The 18,630-nt window shown below is 40.5% G+C and overlaps 1 protein-coding gene across 2 annotated transcripts in view; it reads right to left on the reverse strand.

Annotated features, from left to right (window-relative positions):
* Positions 1 to 6,358: 6,358 nt before the first annotated feature.
* Positions 6,359 to 18,630, reverse strand: part of LOC129397807 (elongation factor 1-alpha 1-like) — a 38,287-nt gene continuing 26,015 nt past the window's right edge. The window contains exons 1-2 of one of the 2 annotated variants that reach the window (XM_055112563.1): positions 11,631 to 11,723; positions 6,359 to 8,366 (exon numbers count right to left, since the gene is read on the reverse strand). In XM_055112563.1, coding sequence (XP_054968538.1) covers positions 6,647 to 8,035 — 1,389 coding nt within the window. In that variant the 5' untranslated portion in view covers positions 8,036 to 8,366; positions 11,631 to 11,723 and the 3' untranslated portion in view covers positions 6,359 to 6,646. Of the gene's footprint in view, positions 8,367 to 11,630; positions 11,724 to 18,630 lie in introns of those variants that run through there. The other variant, XM_055112564.2, reaches the window with a different exon arrangement.

Here is an 18,630-nt window from a genome sequence, read left to right on the forward strand (position 1 = left end):
AGACTTGCATTGTTTTTTCTTTGAAAGGTTGAGAGGTGTTTTGTTATGTCTTGTGAAGAACTGTTCTTACTAAACTGGTACTGATCTAAGAATGCTCCTGTTTTTATTCCTTTCCATCCCAAAATTGACCCAAAGATGACAGGAAATCAAGTTTTTTCAATACATTTCTTTATTCACAAACAGCTCATTTGATGAAGTAATATTACCTCCTTTTTGCATGAGATCAAAATCAGGGCCTTAGTGTTCATTTATTCCTACATTTGCTCCTTGGAGGCATGGATCTGTGAATCAAATGACACATTGCTAGTGTTTATGAATCACAAGGCCATTTAAAAACAGAACATTCACCCTGTATGTAGATTTATTTTTTCTCTCCCTTCTTCTATTTTCTCACCGCTTTCCTTCTTGCTTTCTTTCATTTTTTTCTTCTTTTAGCTGTACACACTATAATTTAACTCATAAACAAAACTAATATTAATACAGTTATGTTTTATGATAAGTTGAAATAATTGAGTATTAAAATATGATCATAAAAAAGTAAAGTTTTGCTTCCTAGATTTGTACTATATTTTACAGTCTAGATATATCTTATTATATTGCTAATGTAATATTATGTTTTGAATATTTGTAGTTTTTACAAGACCATTTGTATATTTGTAGTTGTTACAAGACCATTTCTTGGTACTTGGGATCAGTAGGTTAGTGAGTAGGGGGTGTGACTTACACAGTGTTTCCCCAGAAGCATATACTGAGACAAGAATTTGAATACAGGTAGTTTACTTCGGAATTGAATCCCAGAAGCACCAGTAGAGGAATAGAGAAGTGATCCAGGGAAGGGAAAAAAGAAAATCAATAATGTTACCTTCATCAAGCAGATTACAGTTGTGGACAATTGAGGCTCGATTCTGTTGATAACTCTGGCAGACGGGTAGAAGTTGTAGTTGAGCGATCAGTGGGATCACATGGAGAGCCACGGCTCTCCATGAGGGAGAGGAGAGATACAAATATGGAATGAGGGAGAATAAGAAAGATCCTGTGGTATTTGAATGGAATTATTGATATCTGTATGAACTCAACATTTTTTAAAAGCATGTGTGTGAATGTGTGTGTATACGTAAACTTACATGTGCACAGAGCATAACTAGTGGGAGTTTGATGGTTTTGTCAACATTTGGGTCAAAGTTTTAAAGGAAGGAGCCTATCTCTGAAGGAGACAACGTAAGTGGCAGTGACCTGAAACAATGAGAAATCCCCAAAGGGGAAACCTAGACGTAAAAAGTTTTCTCCTCCTTTTTGGACAATATACTTTAAGAGGTCTTCTCTGCACTGAACAGGAAATACTTTGCATTTTTATTTAATGAGGAGATCACTTGAAAAATAATTTTATTTTCTTTTTTCTTCTTTTTATTTTAATACCACTATACTAATGAGAAAGAAATCACTTTTTTCTTAATCAGTTCAAGAAAGTAGGGTAACATTTGCCATAAAATAAGCTTGTCTTCACTTTCATAAAATAAACATAAGTGAATAAGTTTGCAAACTTAATATTTGATTTTTTTTTTTTTAAAGAGGGTTGTAGGAAGAGGAGGTATAGCATTAAGTAAAAGATTTAGGCCAGGTGCAATGGCCCACACCTACAATCCCGTGCTCTGAGAGGCCAAAACAGAAGGATCACTCGAAGCCAGGAGTTCAAGACCAGCCTGGGCAAAACAGCAAGACCCATCTCTACAAAAAATAAATTCGCTGGGCATGGTGATATGCACCTATAATTCTAGCTACTTGGGAGGCTGAGGCAGGAGGATCACTTGAATCCAGGAGTTCAGCTATGATCTATGATTGCACCACTGCACCCCAGCCTGAGTGACAGAGTGAGTCCACATCTGTTAATAAATAAATCAATTAATTAATTAAAAGATTTGAGTCAGGCATGGTGATTCATGCCTATAATCCCAGCACTTTGGGAGGCTGAGATGGGTGGATCACTTGAGGTCAGGAGTTTGAGACCAACCTGGCCAACATGGTGAAATCCTGTCTCTACTAAAAATACAAAAATTTGCTGGGCATGGTGTTGTGTGCCTGTAATCACAGCTACTCAGGAGGCTGAGACAGGAGAATCACTTGAACCCAGAAGGCGGAGGTTGCAGTGAGCCGAGATGGTGACACTGAAATCCAGCCTCGGCAAGAAAGCAAGACTCCATCTCAAAAAAAAAAAAAAAAAAAAGATTTGATTCTTTTTAAAAAAAACACACAGTGTGGATATCTGATTCTAATAGTGGCAGACAAAGTGATATAGTTTGACTGTGTCCCCCAAATTTCATGTGTTGAAAACTTAACTCCCAATGCAACAGTGTTGGGAGGTGGGGCCTAATGAGAGGTGTTTAGGTCATGAGGTTGTCAAAAGATGCTAGAGAAAATTATCTCTAAATATGTTGAGTCTATTTGGGAATAGAAATAAGGATTATAGGCCGGGCGCCTGTAATCCCAGCACTTTGGGAGGCCGAGGTGGGCGGATCACGAAGTCAGGAGATCGAGACCATCCTGGCTAACACGGTGAAACCCCGTCTCTACTAAAAGTACAAAAAATTAGCCGGGGGTGGTGGCGGGCGCCTGTGGTCACAACTACTTGGGAGGCTGAGGCAGGAGAATGGCGTGAACCCAGGAGGTGGAGCTTGCAGTGAGCCGAGATCAAGCCACTGCACTCCAGCCTGGCAACAGTGCAAGACTCCGTCTCAAAAAAAAAAAAAGAAATAAGGATTATAATCTGGAATGCATGACATGGCAAATCACCAGAGCATTCAGTGAAGAAAGGGTAAGGAGAGCCTTTATTAGCAAAAAAGATTTACATGAGCTGCTTAGAAATGGCTCATTGGTCATGGAGTTTCTAAGCCAGAGTTGCTGTTAGTTCATTGATAGAAATGCCATTACTGGGCACATGTTTTTCCAAGAACAGCTTAACTTAATCACTGCAGTCTTAAAGAATGTCTTGTGATAAATCTTTTGGGTTTTTTTGTTTGTTTGTTTGTTTGTTTTTGAGATGGAGTCTCACTCTGTCGCCCAGGCTGGATACAGTAGCGCTGTAGTGATCTCGGCTCACTGCAACCTTCACCTCCTGGGTTCGAGTAATTCTCTTGCCTCAGCCTCCTGAGTAGCTAGGATTACAGGCACATGCCACCACACCTGGCTAATTTTTGTATTTTTAGTAGAGATGAGGTTTCACCACATTGACCAGGCTGGTCTCAAACTCCTGACGTCAAGTGATCAGCCCGCCTCAGCCTCCCAAAGTGCTGGGATTATAAGTGCGAGCCACCGTGCCCGGCCATCTTGTGATAAATCTTATCAAACGATGTATGAAAGAAGTGAAAGGATTTTTAGAAAGTTCTTGAAACAGTTCTTATCTCAGATATGTAAGTATGAGCCTCCTCTCCTTCAGGACTTGCTGTCCCTATTTTGCCCTGTGGAGACACAGAGCTAAACCATATCATTCCACCCATGGCCTCTCCCAAATCTCATGTCATTCTCACATTTCAACACACAATCATGCCTTCCCAAAAGTCCCCAAAAGAAAAAAAATAAAGAAAATCATTGCCAGTCCCTTGAGCAGATGATATAACATACCAATACTTGTATAGAAGAAGCATATTCTGAGTATTCAAAATTGAATCAGACTCAGAAGTAAAAAGATATAGCCTCAAAAAATGTGGCATACCTAAAATATCCGTGAATCTTCTTACTCATTTAAATAAACTAAATTTGAATTTCAAATTCACTGACTTTTCCTATTACTATGATGTGAGACAGGAAGCGTCCTTCAAGATTTATACTTTTTAAAAAATAAATGACTACACTTTTTCAACAGGACGAATGTTACAGGAAATGAGCATACAAAATAAGAAACAGAAGGTGGAGGCAGTTAGCAATGGCTTTAATTTGGCTCCTTACTTTCACACAAAAACACCTGCAGAGAGCTTCAAATGCTATACATGTGCTGATGATTCTCAAATTTACAACTTCTGAAAAAGTCTTTTTTCTGACACCCCCACATCCTCCTGTTCATTCTTCAGATCTCAGCCTAAAAAGGGTCAATTCCCAGAGAATCCCTTTCCTGAGATCCAAGACTAGGTCAGTTTTAAGACAGGGGTTTTCAATCCTTTTGACCTTGATCTACCATAAGAAATATATTTCATATCATGATCTGGTGCACACACATGCAAATATGCATTCTTAAACAAACGATTATCTCTATCTGCCAGTCACTATTATAAACCACTAGGGATACAAAGTGAATAAAACTTATAAAAACTTTGCTTTAATGGAGTTTACATTCTAGTAATTCTGTTTCTGCCTTTGCCTTCCTTAAAACTATTCTCAATCCTGCAGCCAAAGTGATCCTATTAAAACATAAATCAGACGTCACTCTTTTCCTCAGTGCCATCCAATGGTTTCCCATCTCACTCAGAGTCAAAACCAAGGCCCTGCCTACTACAAATCACATAGCCTTACATGATCTGCCCCGCTGACCATGACTCACCCTCTTTCCTCGTCACCTGCTAGTCCTCCCATTCACTCCCCTTCAGTCATATTGGCCTTGCTTCTCTTCAGACGGGCCAGCCACACTCAGGGCCTTTGCACTGACTATTCCTTCTGCCTGGAATGTTCCTCCTCCAAGTATCCATATGGCTAACTCCCTCAATTCTTTGAGATCTTTAACCACAAGGCGCTTTCCCAAATAAGTCTTCTCTGGCTACCCTTTTTAAAAATTTAACCCCCACCCTTCACATTTTATATACTCCCCTTCCTTGCCTTTTTTCAGCTTCTTGTCATCTTATAACATATTCTATATTTTACTAATTTATCTTGTTTATTGTCTATCTTTCCTCTTGAAAGCATACTCTATAAGCCCCTGGATTTATATATTCATTCACTGACAACGTAAGCAGAAATAAAAGTTTCACAAAAGAATACTTATCATCTGTGATTTACTAGGATGTTTTATTATTTATTTTGTTAAAAATACTGGTCTTAAGCCACTAGATAGATTTCATGACCCACTCATAGATCATGATCCACAGTTTACACTGTCTTAATGTAAGCTTTCGTTGTATCTGACAAATTGTTTCATAGCACATCACAACTGTGTGTGTGTGTGTGTGTGTGTGTGTGTGTGTATTCCCTACCCTACTGTGGGTCCTATGCGGGGCTGAGAAGTCAGGGCTGCCTTACTCACCGCTATGTTTCCAGCACAGAGCATAGTACCATTACAAGTCCAAGTCATGTGCACACAGAAGTTAAAAGGGAGCAGAAACTGTAAGCAGAAGTTAGCCACCAGGAAGACAATGAACAGAAACACAGAGGGAAGTAGAAACTGACCCATGAAAGAGAGAGATAGAGCTGTAGTTCCAGTTCGCAGTCCATAAGTTTCTTTACCCCCCATTATTTTAGACTGAGTTTTTGTTTTTTGGAACTAATACTATATTAATAGCATATGAATTAAACATCTTGATCAATCAGAGCAAACAATCCAAAAACTTCTGTAAAATAAATATCAATAGTTTCTAAATTTTAAGAAAGTGATATTGGGTAAATGGAAGGATTAATTTTGTAGTCTGGAGATGAGGAAGGCAGAAAACCATGTTTGCTTCTGTAGCTTCCATGTCCCTGTACCACCTAGCCAACTTGCTTTGCTCTGCTGCTTAGCTCTGCCACACAAAAGGGCTCCTGCCTGGCCCCTTGCCCTACAGGAGGAAAGATAACCTACGGTGTTTTAGGAAGATGCTCTCATTTTATATAAGAGCTGTAGGCCAGCACGGTGGCTCAGGCTTGTAATCCCAGCACTTTGGGAGGCTGAGGTGGGCAGATCACAAGATCAGGAGTTCGACCAGCCTGGCCAATATGGTGAAACCCTGTTTCTACTAAAAATACAAAAATTAGCTGGGTGTGGTGGCGGGTGCTGGTAGTCCCAGCTACTCAGGAGGCTGAGGCAGGAGAATCGCTTGAACCCAGGAGGCAGAGGTTGCAGTGAGCCGAGATGGCGCCACTGCACTCCAGCCTGGGCGACTCAGCGAGACTCTGTCTCAAAAAAAAAAAAAAAAAAAAAAAAAAAGAATTGTAAAATCTGAGATTCAAATTTGACCATTTAGATGGTCCAATCTAACTCACTAGATTCTGTATTGGAGGTGGAAGACAAAACCTCACATAGAAATAGTGTTCCTATGAATATGTTGTTTTTTGTTTCTCATATATATAAATATATGTATATGAAACCACACACACATATACAGGAATATATATTTTTGGTATTATTTTACATCCATTAATTATTTCACTTTCTTTTTTTTTTTTTTTTTTTTTTTTTTTCTCATTTAACTTTTTTAATGGGTCTCAAAATTCTGTGACAAATTTTTGGTCAAGTTGTTTCCATTAAAAAGTACTGATTTTAAAAACTAATAACTTAAAACTGCCACACGCAAAAAAGAAAACCAAAGTGGTCCACAAAACATTCTCCTTTCCTTCTGAAGGTTTTACGATGCATTGTTATCATTAACCAGTCTTTTACTACTAAACTTAAATGGCCAATTGAAACAAACAGTTCTGAGACCGTTCTTCCACCACTGATTAAGAGTGGGGTGGCAGGTATTAGGGATAATATTCATTTAGCCTTCTGAGCTTTCTGGGCAGACTTGGTGACCTTGCCAGCTCCAGCAGCCTTCTTGTCCACTGCTTTGATGACACCCACCGCAACTGTCTGTCTCATATCACGAACAGCAAAGCGACCCAAAGGTGGATAGTCTGAGAAGCTCTCAACACACATGGGCTTGCCAGGAACCATATCAACAATGGCAGCATCACCAGACTTCAAGAATTTAGGGCCATCTTCCAGCTTTTTACCAGAACGGCGATCAATCTTTTCCTTCAGCTCAGCAAACTTGCATGCAATGTGAGCCGTGTGGCAATCCAATACAGGGGCATAGCCAGCGCTTATTTGGCCTGGATGGTTCAGGATAATCACCTGAGCAGTGAAGCCAGCTGCTTCCATTGGTGGGTCATTTTTGCTGTCACCAGCAACGTTGCCACGACGAACATCCTTGACAGACACATTCTTGACATTGAAGCCCACATTGTCCCCAGGAAGAGCTTCACTCAAAGCTTCATGGTGCATTTCGACAGATTTTACTTCCGTTGTAATGTTGACTGGAGCAAAGGTGACCACCATACCGGGTTTGAGAACACCAGTCTCCACTCGGCCAACAGGAACAGTACCAATACCACCAATTTTGTAGACATCCTGGAGAGGCAGGCGCAAGGGCTTGTCAGTTGGACGAGTTGGTGGTAGGATGCAGTCCAGAGCCTCAAGCAGCGTGGTTCCACTGGCATTGCCATCCTTACGGGTGACTTTCCATCCCTTGAACCAAGGCATGTTAGCACTTGGCTCCAGCATGTTGTCACCATTCCAACCAGAAATTGGCACAAATGCTACTGTGTCGGGGTTGTAGCCAATTTTCTTAATGTAAGTGCTGACTTCCTTAACAATTTCCTCATATCTCTTCTGGCTGTAGGGTGGCTCAGTGGAATCCATTTTGTTAACACCGACAATTAGTTGTTTCACACCCAGTGTGTAAGCCAGAAGGGCATGCTCTCGGGTCTGCCCATTCTTGGAGATACCAGCTTCAAATTCACCAACACCAGCAGCAACAATCAGGACAGCACAGTCAGCCTGAGATGTCCCTGTAATCATGTTTTTGATGAAGTCTCTGTGTCCTGGGGCATCAATGATAGTCACATAGTACTTGCTGGTCTCAAATTTCCACAAGGAGATATCAATGGTGATACCACGTTCACGCTCAGCTTTCAGTTTATCCAAGACCCAGGCATACTTGAAGGAGCCCTTTCCCATCTCAGCAGCCTCCTTCTCAAATTTTTCAATGGTTCTTTTGTCGATGCCACCGCATTTATAGATCAGATGGCCAGTAGTGGTGGACTTGCCCGAATCTACGTGTCCAATGACGACAATGTTGATATGAGTCTTTTCCTTTCCCATTTTGGCTTTTAGGGGTAGTTTTCACGACACCTGTGTTCTGGCGGCAAACCCGTTGCGAAAAAGCAATTATTTCACTTTCAAAAATTTCCTTAGTAGTGGCAGACTTATCCATAAAGCTAACAAACCTTAAGCTTCAGTGCTTCGCATTGCTTGGGCCCCTTCTAAGAAATGAATGTAATTTTGTCTATTATTTTGAAGAGGGCCTCTCAAACTGTATAATCTTCATGCGCCATAAAGTCTGGATCTAACTATACCTTCAGGAATGTTATCGGTTGTATTGGCTGAGTAGGGTTAAAGGTTTCAGGAACTCAGGTTTGACCAGCAGCCCTAGCTTTCATAAGGAAAAAAAAGAGACAATATAATAATAATATATAGGCCAACAACAGAGAAGTCCACTAATTTAATGCTTACTATGTTTAAAAACCTTCAAATCTGCAAGGCTATACGTTTCTTTCTGAAAGCAAAAATTGGGGTATAATGTAGGGTTGCTATTTATCCCATCAATTAGAAACTTTTGGTGGCAGGATGGAAAAAAAAATCCTTGCCTTTCTCAGGAATGGAACTGTTCTGTTCACCAAGTTTGCTTCTGGCCACTGCATCTCCAAAGCCTCTGCAGCATATGTGCAGTGAGCAGCCCAGAAGAAGGCTGAGTACAGTGTATGAGACTGCATCAATGCATATAAATTGACTTGAATGATAATTCCATAGTCTCCCAAGGCGGGCAGATTACCTGAGTTCAGGAGTTCGAGACCATTCTGACCAACACGGAGAAACCCCATCTCTACTAAAAATACAAAATTAGCTGGGTGTGGTAGTGCATGCCTGTAATCCCAGCTACTCAGGAGACTGAGACAGGAGAATCGCTTGAAACCTGGGAGGCAGAGGTTGCAGTGAGCCGAGATCACGCCATTGCACTCCAGCCTGGGTAACAGGAGCACAACTCTGTCTCAAAAAAGAAAAAAAGAAAATAGTACTTCACCTCTGTGGTCTTCTCCCAAAATCGTATAGCTTCAGTACAATCATGAGAAAACAATCAGAGAAACCTCCATAGAGGGATATGCTACAAACTACTTTACCAGTACTCCTCAAAATTGTCAAAATCATCAAAAACAGAAAATATCTGAGAAAGTGTCATAGGCAAGAGGAGCCTAAGGACACATAATAACTAAATGTAATGTGATATGCTTAATGAAATCCTGGGACAGAAAAAGCATATCAAATCCAAGAAATATAAATAAACCATGGACATTAGTAAAGAACAATGTATCAATATTGGTTCATTAATTTTAACAAATATACCTTTTTGCTTTTGTTTTTGTTTTTGAGACAGAGTTTTGCTCTTGTTGCCCAGGCTGGAGTGCAATGGCACGATCTCGGTTTACCACAACCTCCGCCTCCCGGGTTCTAGTGATTCTCCTGCCTCAGCCTCCCGAGTAGCTGGGGTTACAGGCATGCACCACCACACCCGGATAATTTTGTGTTTTTAGTAGAGACGGGGTTTCTCCATGTTGGTCAGGCTGGTCTTGAACCCTCAACCTCAGGTGATCCACCTGCCTCGGCCTCCCAAATTTCTGGGATTACAGGCGTGAGCCACTGCATCCGGCCTACAAATATACCATATTAATGAATGTGAATAATAGAGAAAGTGGTATGGGGTATATGGGAATGCTGTACTATCTTCTTAATTTTTCTGTAAATCTATAAGTGTTCTTTAAAAAGTCTATCATTTTAAAAAAGTTTTCAGTTATTCTAATAAAAGCATATCATTTACACATTAAATCATACTTTCTGTTTAGTTGAAGTCATTTTAGGAGGCTAATATTTCTGAATCTTTAAAAATTTATGCTACTGATAGGCTTAATTCTACTTTAAAGTGAAATAAGCAACTGATTTAATTAATCTCACTTATGGTATGCTTTTGATACTGTGTGGATTTTTTTAATTAGCAAAAAAACTAAATTAAATTCAACAAGAAATCCTTCTTTCAATTTATTTTATTTAACACAATGACCAGAAACCTACAGAAGCTATAAAATTTCTTAACGAGACATTTCATACGGGAGGAAAAGTTTTTATCCCCTACATAAAAAGGTTATTACAGAATTGATCTATACCAAAATTAAAACATTTTTGAAGTTTTATAAAACTACATGTTAACATAAGACTCTCCAACCTTGTAATTTTCTAGCACCTTTTATGTGTGCAGTCAGGCATTTCACAGCACCTTATGATACATTTATAGTGACTTTTCCTAAATGGGAGAAGCAGATGAGTCAAATGACTTATACTAGATTCTCCATGAGTCAGAGGTACAACTGTTCCAATGAGTCATTACCTATCAGTTCTAAAGTAATTGTCAGGAGAATCATTTAAACATAAACCCCAGAAATCATAGAAGGAAAGAACATTTTAAAACATAGCTATTTTCCTACTAGTTTTTAACAATAACTTGTTTGAGAATGAATTTAGAAGGATTCAAATACCTAAAGACATTGTTAAAATGCAATGCAAATTAGATTTTTGTTTGCTTGTTTGTTTTGAAACGGAGTCTCACTCTGTCACCCAGGTTGGAGTACAGTGGCATGATCTCGGCTCACTGCAACCTCTGCCTCCCGGGTTCCAGCTATTCTCGTGCCTCAGTCTCCCAAGTAGCTGGGACTACAGGCGCATGCCACCACGCCCCGCTAATTTTTGTATTTTTAGTAGAGAAAGGGTTTTGCCATATTGGCCAGGTTGGTCTCAAACTCCTGACTTCAGGTGATTCGCCCGCCTTGGCCTCCCAAGATATACTGATATCTGTTGCATTTATGATAGCCTACATAGGAAGTACATTAGACAAGTCAATAGTTTTCTTTTTTCCTTTTTTTTTTTTTTTTTTTGAGACGGAGTCTTATTCTGTTGCCCAGGCTGGAGTGCAGTGGCATGATCTCGGCTCACTGCAACCCCCGCCTCCCGTGTTCAAGCGATTGTCCTGCCTCAACCTCCTGAGTAGGTGGGATTACAGATGCCCGCCACCACGCCCAGCTGATTTTTGTATTTTTAGCAAAGACGGGGTTTCACCATGTTGGCCAGGCTGGTCACGAACTCCTGACCTCAGGTGATCTGCACGCCTCAGCCTCCCAAAGTGCTGGGATTACAGGCGTGAGCCACTACGCCCGGTGACAAGTCAATAGTTTTCTACTAATTCCGTCATTACTATCTGGTATCCTGGCTTGTAAGATAACCACCTTATAAGTAATCTAACAACACTGTGGCAGAAAATATAATTATAAAATTATTAGATGTTATAAAACAAGAACATCTGATCACAGAGGTTTTGCTACTTTGTCCTTTAGTGATAAAGTTTCTTATGAAAACACATACCAGAAATAAAGCACTAATATGTTGTATACAAGTCTAAACTTTTATAATAATTAGTTCTCACATAGACTAAAAAATAGGTTGGGCCCAGATACCCTTGTTTTCAAATTATGAAATGTAAGATTGTGCTAGTAAGAGACGTATTTCAGACAACCCATTTAAAGCAGTGTGGTTTTAAAAAGTGAATAAGTAGAAAAAACTTGATCTAAAGCCCACTGGGAAAAAGATACATTACCATAAGAGATCCAGTAATTCTAGAACAGTATGATGTTGGCACAGGAATCTCTAACCTTGTTGGTGGAGGCCTATGAGGTCAGTAAGATTGTGTGCCAAGCAAACAGCAGATTCTAATCAAATTCCTGGTTGCCTGGTTACAGTACTTGATAATGAAAAATGAAAACCTTGTTCTTTCTAGTTAGTACATGTTCTGTTAGTATAAATTTATAGTGACAGAACTAATAAAACTCTGGGACCTTGCCCTAAGAGTACATGTAACATAATATAAGGTAAGTCCTTGTTGAATCCAGCAAAATGGTATTAACTACAGGAAATACCCAAAAGCCCTCATTAGAAAGGAATCTTGGCCAGGCGCGGGGACTCATGCCTGTAATCCCAGCACTTTCGGAGGCCGACGCAGGAGGATCACCTGAGGTCAGGAATTTGAGACCAACCTGACCAACGTGGTGAAACCCTGTCTCTACTGAAAATACAAAAATTAGCCGGGCGGGGTGGTGGTTCCTGTAATCCCAGCTACTCCAGAGGCCGAGGCTGGAGAATCGCTTGAACCCAGGAGGCGGAGGTTGCAGTGAGGTGAGATCGCGCCATTGCACTCCAGCCTGGGCGACAATAGCGAAACTCCGTCTCAAAAAAAGAGAAAGGAATCTTATTGTGGACCCAATAGGTACCCTGAGGACAATACCTTACCTTATATCTTCACTATTAATACCCTTTGCAGGGCCCCAGTAGGGAACTCATTGTGAGTGGGACCATATACCTTTCTTCAGGATCACCTCACAAATAATTTTCCTTGGTAGAGTCTAAGACAGACCTGTATCATCAAGGAAAGTCCAATTTCACTAAATACCTGTACAATTTAAGTTTCTATTTTATGAACCAATTCCCATATCCAAACAAATTACCCATGAATCGTAAGGCAGTTTACATGGTTCAACAAATTATACTGAATGGAAAGCGCTATATAAAACTTTTGTTCCCAAACACCAGAATATCCAACGTGACTACTCTGGAATTAATTCTTTATGCTCTGTGTTTGTATGCTGGGACCTTAATCGGCTGCAAAACAGGAAAGAAGAACAGAGAAGTGACGTAAACAGGAATAGACCCACTAAGCAACTCTAAAAACGTGTAAAATGCAAATGCTGGCAGGATAGAGGAGCTAGGCTAAGGAAAACGTTATTGCTTTTTTTTTTTTTTGAGACTGTGTTTCGCTCTTGTCGCCCAGGCTGGAGTGCAATGGCACGATCTCGGCTCACCTCCACCGCTGGGGTTCAATCAATTCTCCTGCCTCAGCCTCCCAAGTAGCTGGGATTACAGGTGCCCACCACCATGCCCAGCTAATTATTGTACTTTTAGTAGAGACAGGGTTTCACCATGTTTGCTAGGCTGGTCTTGAATTCCTGACCTCAGGTGATCCACCAGCCTTGGCCTCCAAAAGTGCTGGGATTACAGGTGTGAGCCACCATGCCTAGCCGTTTATTGCTTGCATTTATTTATTTATTTATTTATTTATTTATTTATTTATTTAGATGGAGTTTTGTTCTTTGTTGCCCAGGCTGGAGTGCAGTGGCGCCATCTCAGCTCACTGCAAGCTCTGCCTCCTGGGCTCAAACGATTCTCCTGTCTCAGCCTCCCCGGTAGCTGGGATTACAGGCACCCGTCACCACGCCTGGCTAATTTCTGTATTTTTAGTAGAGACAGGGGTTTCACTATGTTGGCCAGGCTAGTCTCCAACTTCTGACCTCAGGTGATCCACCCGCCTTGGCCTCCCAAAGTGCTGGGATTACAGACGTGAGTTACCGCACCCAACCTACGATGATTGCTTTTAAAGTGCAGGGAGATGTAGAGATAAAAGAAGGGATACTGGGCTGGGTGTGGTGACACATACCTGTAATCCCAGCACTTTAGGATGCTGATACAGGAGAATCACTTGAGTCTAGCAGTTCCAGACTAGGCTGGGGAACGTATTGAAATCCTTGTCTCTACAAAAAATAGAAAAAATTGGCCGGGTGCGGTGGCTCATGCCTGTAATCCCAGCACTTTGGGAGGCCAAGGCGGGTGGATCACCTGAGGACAGGAGTTCTAGACCAGCCTGGCCAACGTAGTAAAATCCCATCTCTACTAAAAATACAAAAATTAGCCTGGCGTGGTGGCAGGCACCTATAATCCCAGCTACTCGGGGGGCCAAGGCAGAAGAATTGCTTGAACCCAAGAGGTAGAGGTTGCAGTGAGCCGAGATTGCACCATCACACTCCAGTCAGGGGTACAAGAGCAAGACTTCGTCTCAAAAAAAAAAAAAAAAGAAGAAAGAAAAGAAAAAATTAGCTGGGCATGGTGGTGCATGCCTGTAGTCCCAGCTACCTGGGAAGCTGAGGGAGGAGGATCACTTGAGCCCAGAAGATTGTGGCTGCAGTGAGCTGTGATCATGCCACTGCACTCCAGCCTGGGTGACAGAATGAAACCTTGTCTCAAGAAAAAAAAAAGAAAGGGCACTGTGCAAATGGATTTGAAGCCTAATCTGACATGAATTTTGTCCCACATGACAAGATTAAAGCAACAACAAAGAATTTCCTGATATAAAAGTCATCCTCTTCACTAACAAACCAACCCAAGAAGACACTTGCTTTATTATGATTATATATATATATATATATATATTTTTTTTTTTATACGGAGTTTCGCTTTTGTTACCCCAGGCTGGAGTGCAATGGCGCAATCTCAGCTCACTGCAATCTCCGCCTCCTGGGTTCAAGCGATTCTCCTGCCTTAGCCTCCAGAGTAGCTGGGATTACAGGCATGTGCCACCACGCCCAGCTAATTTTCTATTTTTAGTAGAGATGGGGTTTCTCCATGTTGGTCAGGCTGGTCTCGAACTCCTGATCTCAGGTATCTGCCTGCCTTGGCCTCCCAAAGTGCTGGGATTACAGGCATGAGCCACCACGCCCAGCCATTTTATTATTTTTTGAAAAAACCTTTGTGATCTACACTTTTAGCAATTGGCTTCTTTTAAACATTATCTAAAACCAGCAATTTTAACATCCTATTAAGTTTGTTCAAATGGGAGTTTAATTATACTGAATTTTTCCATTTCATAAACTAACTTATAGCAAATGGCCAGTGGGGACAAACAACTCTTCTACGAAAAAACTGAATCGCATTTAGGGGCTGAGCCAAATGTCTGCTTAGATTAAATGAGATGTGACAAAAATCAGTATGAGTCCTTGTCCTTGTAGTGAGAAAAAATAATTTAAAAAAAATCAATCCAGGCATGATGGCTCATGCCAGTAGTCCCAGTTATTTGGGAGGCTAAGATGGGAAGATCTCTTAAGCCCAGGAGTTTGAGTCCAGCTTGGACAAAATGCAAGACCCCATCCATAAAAAAAAAATAATAAATCTAAATAAATAAAATGAAAATCAGTATTAGAATATGTCTAGGCCGGGCATGGTGGTTCACGCCTGTAATCCCAGCACTTTGGGAAACCGAGGCAGGTGGATCACAAGGTCAGGAGCCCAAGACAAGCCTAACCAACATGGTGAAAACCTGTCTCTAGTAAAAATACAAAAATTAACTGGGTGTGGTGATGCATGCCTGTAATCCCAGCTACTCGGGAGGCTGAGCAGGCAGGAGAATTGCTTGAACCTGGGAGGGAGAGGTTGCAGTGAGCCAGGATTGCGCCACTGCATTCCAGCCTGGGGGATAGAGCAAGACTCCGTCTCGTGAAAAATATATATATATATATTCGAATATGTCTAGAAGAATACCCAAAACAGTGATCACCTCCAGGAACTGGGTGGCTGGAAGACAAGGGTAGGAGAAAAACATCTTACTATATACCCTTTTGAATCTTTTGAATTTTAAACCATATGAATGTACTATCTATTCAAAAAAAAGGAAATAGAATTTTTTAAATTAAACTAACACTTTCCCTTGAAATATTATGAAGACCGATAACATAATCTACTGCGAAAACCCTATTCTTAAAACAGTAAAATACACAGCAAATGCCATCCTATCCCTCAGGTTAATAAGCTGTGCTATCTTGCAATCAGGAAGAATGCAGTCAATCAAGCGTCTTTTGGAGTCAAAGAACAGTACTCCAAAAAGCCATATCAACAGTAATATTTTGTTGTGTCCCATCATGTGTTATTTAATATGCTCCTTAGGGTGAAAAATGGGTGTGGTTCCAAAATTAAATCTTTCACCTTTATGGATAAAAGGGTAAGTTAAAGTACAAAAGGAAAATAATGTTAAGCTTCTTTTTGTTTTTAAACCTCAAAAGGTTTTATTAATCTCAAGACTGACAGACACAAAAACCAAACTTTGATAAAGGAGATGGACAAGAACATACATAATAGATTATGAATTATTCAGTATAGCCTATTTTAAATCCTGCGTTTAAAAATACTTCTGACAGGCGCAGTGGCTCACGCCTGTAATCCCAGCACATTGGGAGGCCGAGGCAAGCGGATCACGAGGTCAGGAGTTTGAGACCAGCCTGACCAACATGGTAAAACCCCATCTCTACTAAAAATACATAAAATAGCCATGCGGGGTGGTGCGTGCCTGTAATCCCAGCTACTCAGGAGGCTAAGGCAGGAGAAGTACTTGAACCCGGGAGGCAGAGGTTGCAGTGAGCTGAGATCGTGCCACTGCACTCCAGCCTGAGCGACAGCGATACTCCGTCTCAAAAAAAAAAAAAAAAATATATATATATATATATATATATTTTCAGTATTGTTACTACTGATGGGGATTAAAATGATTGAGTCCACTTGTAACAACAACAAAAAACCTTGGAATTACTTTTCTTTAATACTAGTATCAAGAAATTTGATAGAGACACAAAACTGCAGGCAGCTGGGTGTATGTAAGAGGCAGGAGAACATAATGGCAATAGTACTTTTTTAGGCCCACTTCTCTGACCCTATCTCTAGCTCTATATCAACACACTTTTCTTCCCGCCTTCCAATAGATTGTCCCAGGCAGCAGGAATTATATAAACTGTCTCTGGACAGGTATACAAATAACCAAACAAATATCATACAGTTAATAAATGATAAACACCATGAACAAAGCGCTATGGACACAGAGAAGCATAGCTGGTAGTATTCTGACCTGGCCACTTTCTAGTGCTATGAGTACTGGTGTTGCCATAGCAACATCCTTGACCCACTGTAAATGAAGATAAAGTTTAGATTAAGGGCTGTGGTAGAGGAAACAATTTAATAAACAATCTATTGTAAGTACAGTATATGAATGGGTACATACAACTTTGCTTCCCCTTGGGAATTAATGGCAATTTTTTTTCTGCTAAAATCTTTTGTTTTCTCCTCTTGGCCCGCATAGAGGAAGTAAAAAAATAAAAGAATATTAAAAAAAGAAAAAAAATTTTGTTAACTTATTACAATTTTAAAAAATGTTTCTCTCTTTAAATGATGGGTGGCAGTACTATGAGTATTTGAGAGCAATTCATAATGTAAAACCTCTATTGTGCTTTGAAATGCATTTGAGGAAGAAGGGAGCTAAATGTTCACCTTCCTTATTGCATTTTGCTTAAGCTAATACTACAATTAATTTTAATCTATTAAGACATTAATGATGTTTAAGCTGAGTAAATTGGATGAAGGAAAATGCTAACTAAAATTTCGCAGAGTTGGCCCATAGAGAAGGTAATTCAAACTCCAACATACATATGAGGCATTTAAGTCCAAGAAAAGAATATCTTATTATTATTTTTTTTTTGGACGGAGTCTCACTCTCTCATCCAGGCTGGAGTGCAGTGGCGTGATCTCGGCTCACGGCAACATCCACCTCCGGGGTTCAAGTGATTATCCTTCCTCAACCTCCTGAGTAGCTGGGATTACAGGCATGCACCGCCACACCTGGATAATTTTTGTATTTTTAGTAGAGACAGGGTTTCACCATGTTGGCCAGGCTGGTCTTAAACTCCTGACCTCAAGTGATCCGCCCGCCTCGGCCTCCCAAAGTGCTGGGATTACAGGCGTGAACCACCATGCGTGGCTTCTTTTCTTATTACTATTAAAAATGTTTTCCTAAACCCTCCATACTTTCTCGATGTCTACTCTAACTTGCTATACTTCTTTCAGCTGCTTCTAACATTCAGCTTAGAAGACAAGATTAGATACAGCAGGATCTAGTGATAGCATAAACAACCTCCCTCAGCTAAACTGGCTTGAAATAGTGAGGTAAAACAAAACAAAAATATCTTAGAGACTGAGCTGTGAGGTTCACAGAGAAAAGTTAAACATTCAGTGTACCAACAGGGGCATTCATCAACAATATTTATATGAGTGTCTACTATGGACCAAACTTAGGATTGTTCTAGGATTGTTTATAAATGACTAAATTTACAATGACAGGCCCTAATTCTGACCACATTTAAATTTGATAATGATAGTTAAAATGAGGAAATACCAGAAGGGCATATATGACTTGTTATTTTATTTATTTTTATTTTTTTCTTTTGTTATTAGAGAAGAGATCTCACTATGTTGCCCAGGCTGGTCTAGAACTCCTGAGCTCAAGTGATCCTCCTGCCTCAGCCTCCCAAAGTACTAGGATTACAGGTGTGAGCCACTGCCTCAGCCAATTTGTTATTTTATTTAAAATAAGAATGACAACCATTAACATTTACTATTAATAATATAATATTAAGTATTTACTGTTTCTCAGAAACTGAGCTAATCACTTTACTTATCTAAACCTCTCTTATCTAAGTAACTCCATGACGAAGGCACTGGTTTTTGAGACAGTCTTGCTCTGTCACCCAGGCTGGAGTGCAGTGGCATAATCTTGGCTCACTGCAACCTCCCCCTCCTGGGCTCAAGTGATTCTCCTGCCTCAGTCTCCCGAATAGCTGGGATTACAGGTGCTCACCACCACGCCTGGCTCATTTCTGTACTTTTAGTAGAGACAGGGTTTCACCATATTGGTCAGGCTGGTCTCGAACTCTTGACCTTAAGTGATCCACCGACCT

Source organism: Pan paniscus, chromosome 4 (genome assembly GCF_029289425.2).
Source record: "Pan paniscus chromosome 4, NHGRI_mPanPan1-v2.0_pri, whole genome shotgun sequence".
In the NCBI taxonomy this organism is placed as follows: Eukaryota; Metazoa; Chordata; class Mammalia; order Primates; family Hominidae; genus Pan; species Pan paniscus.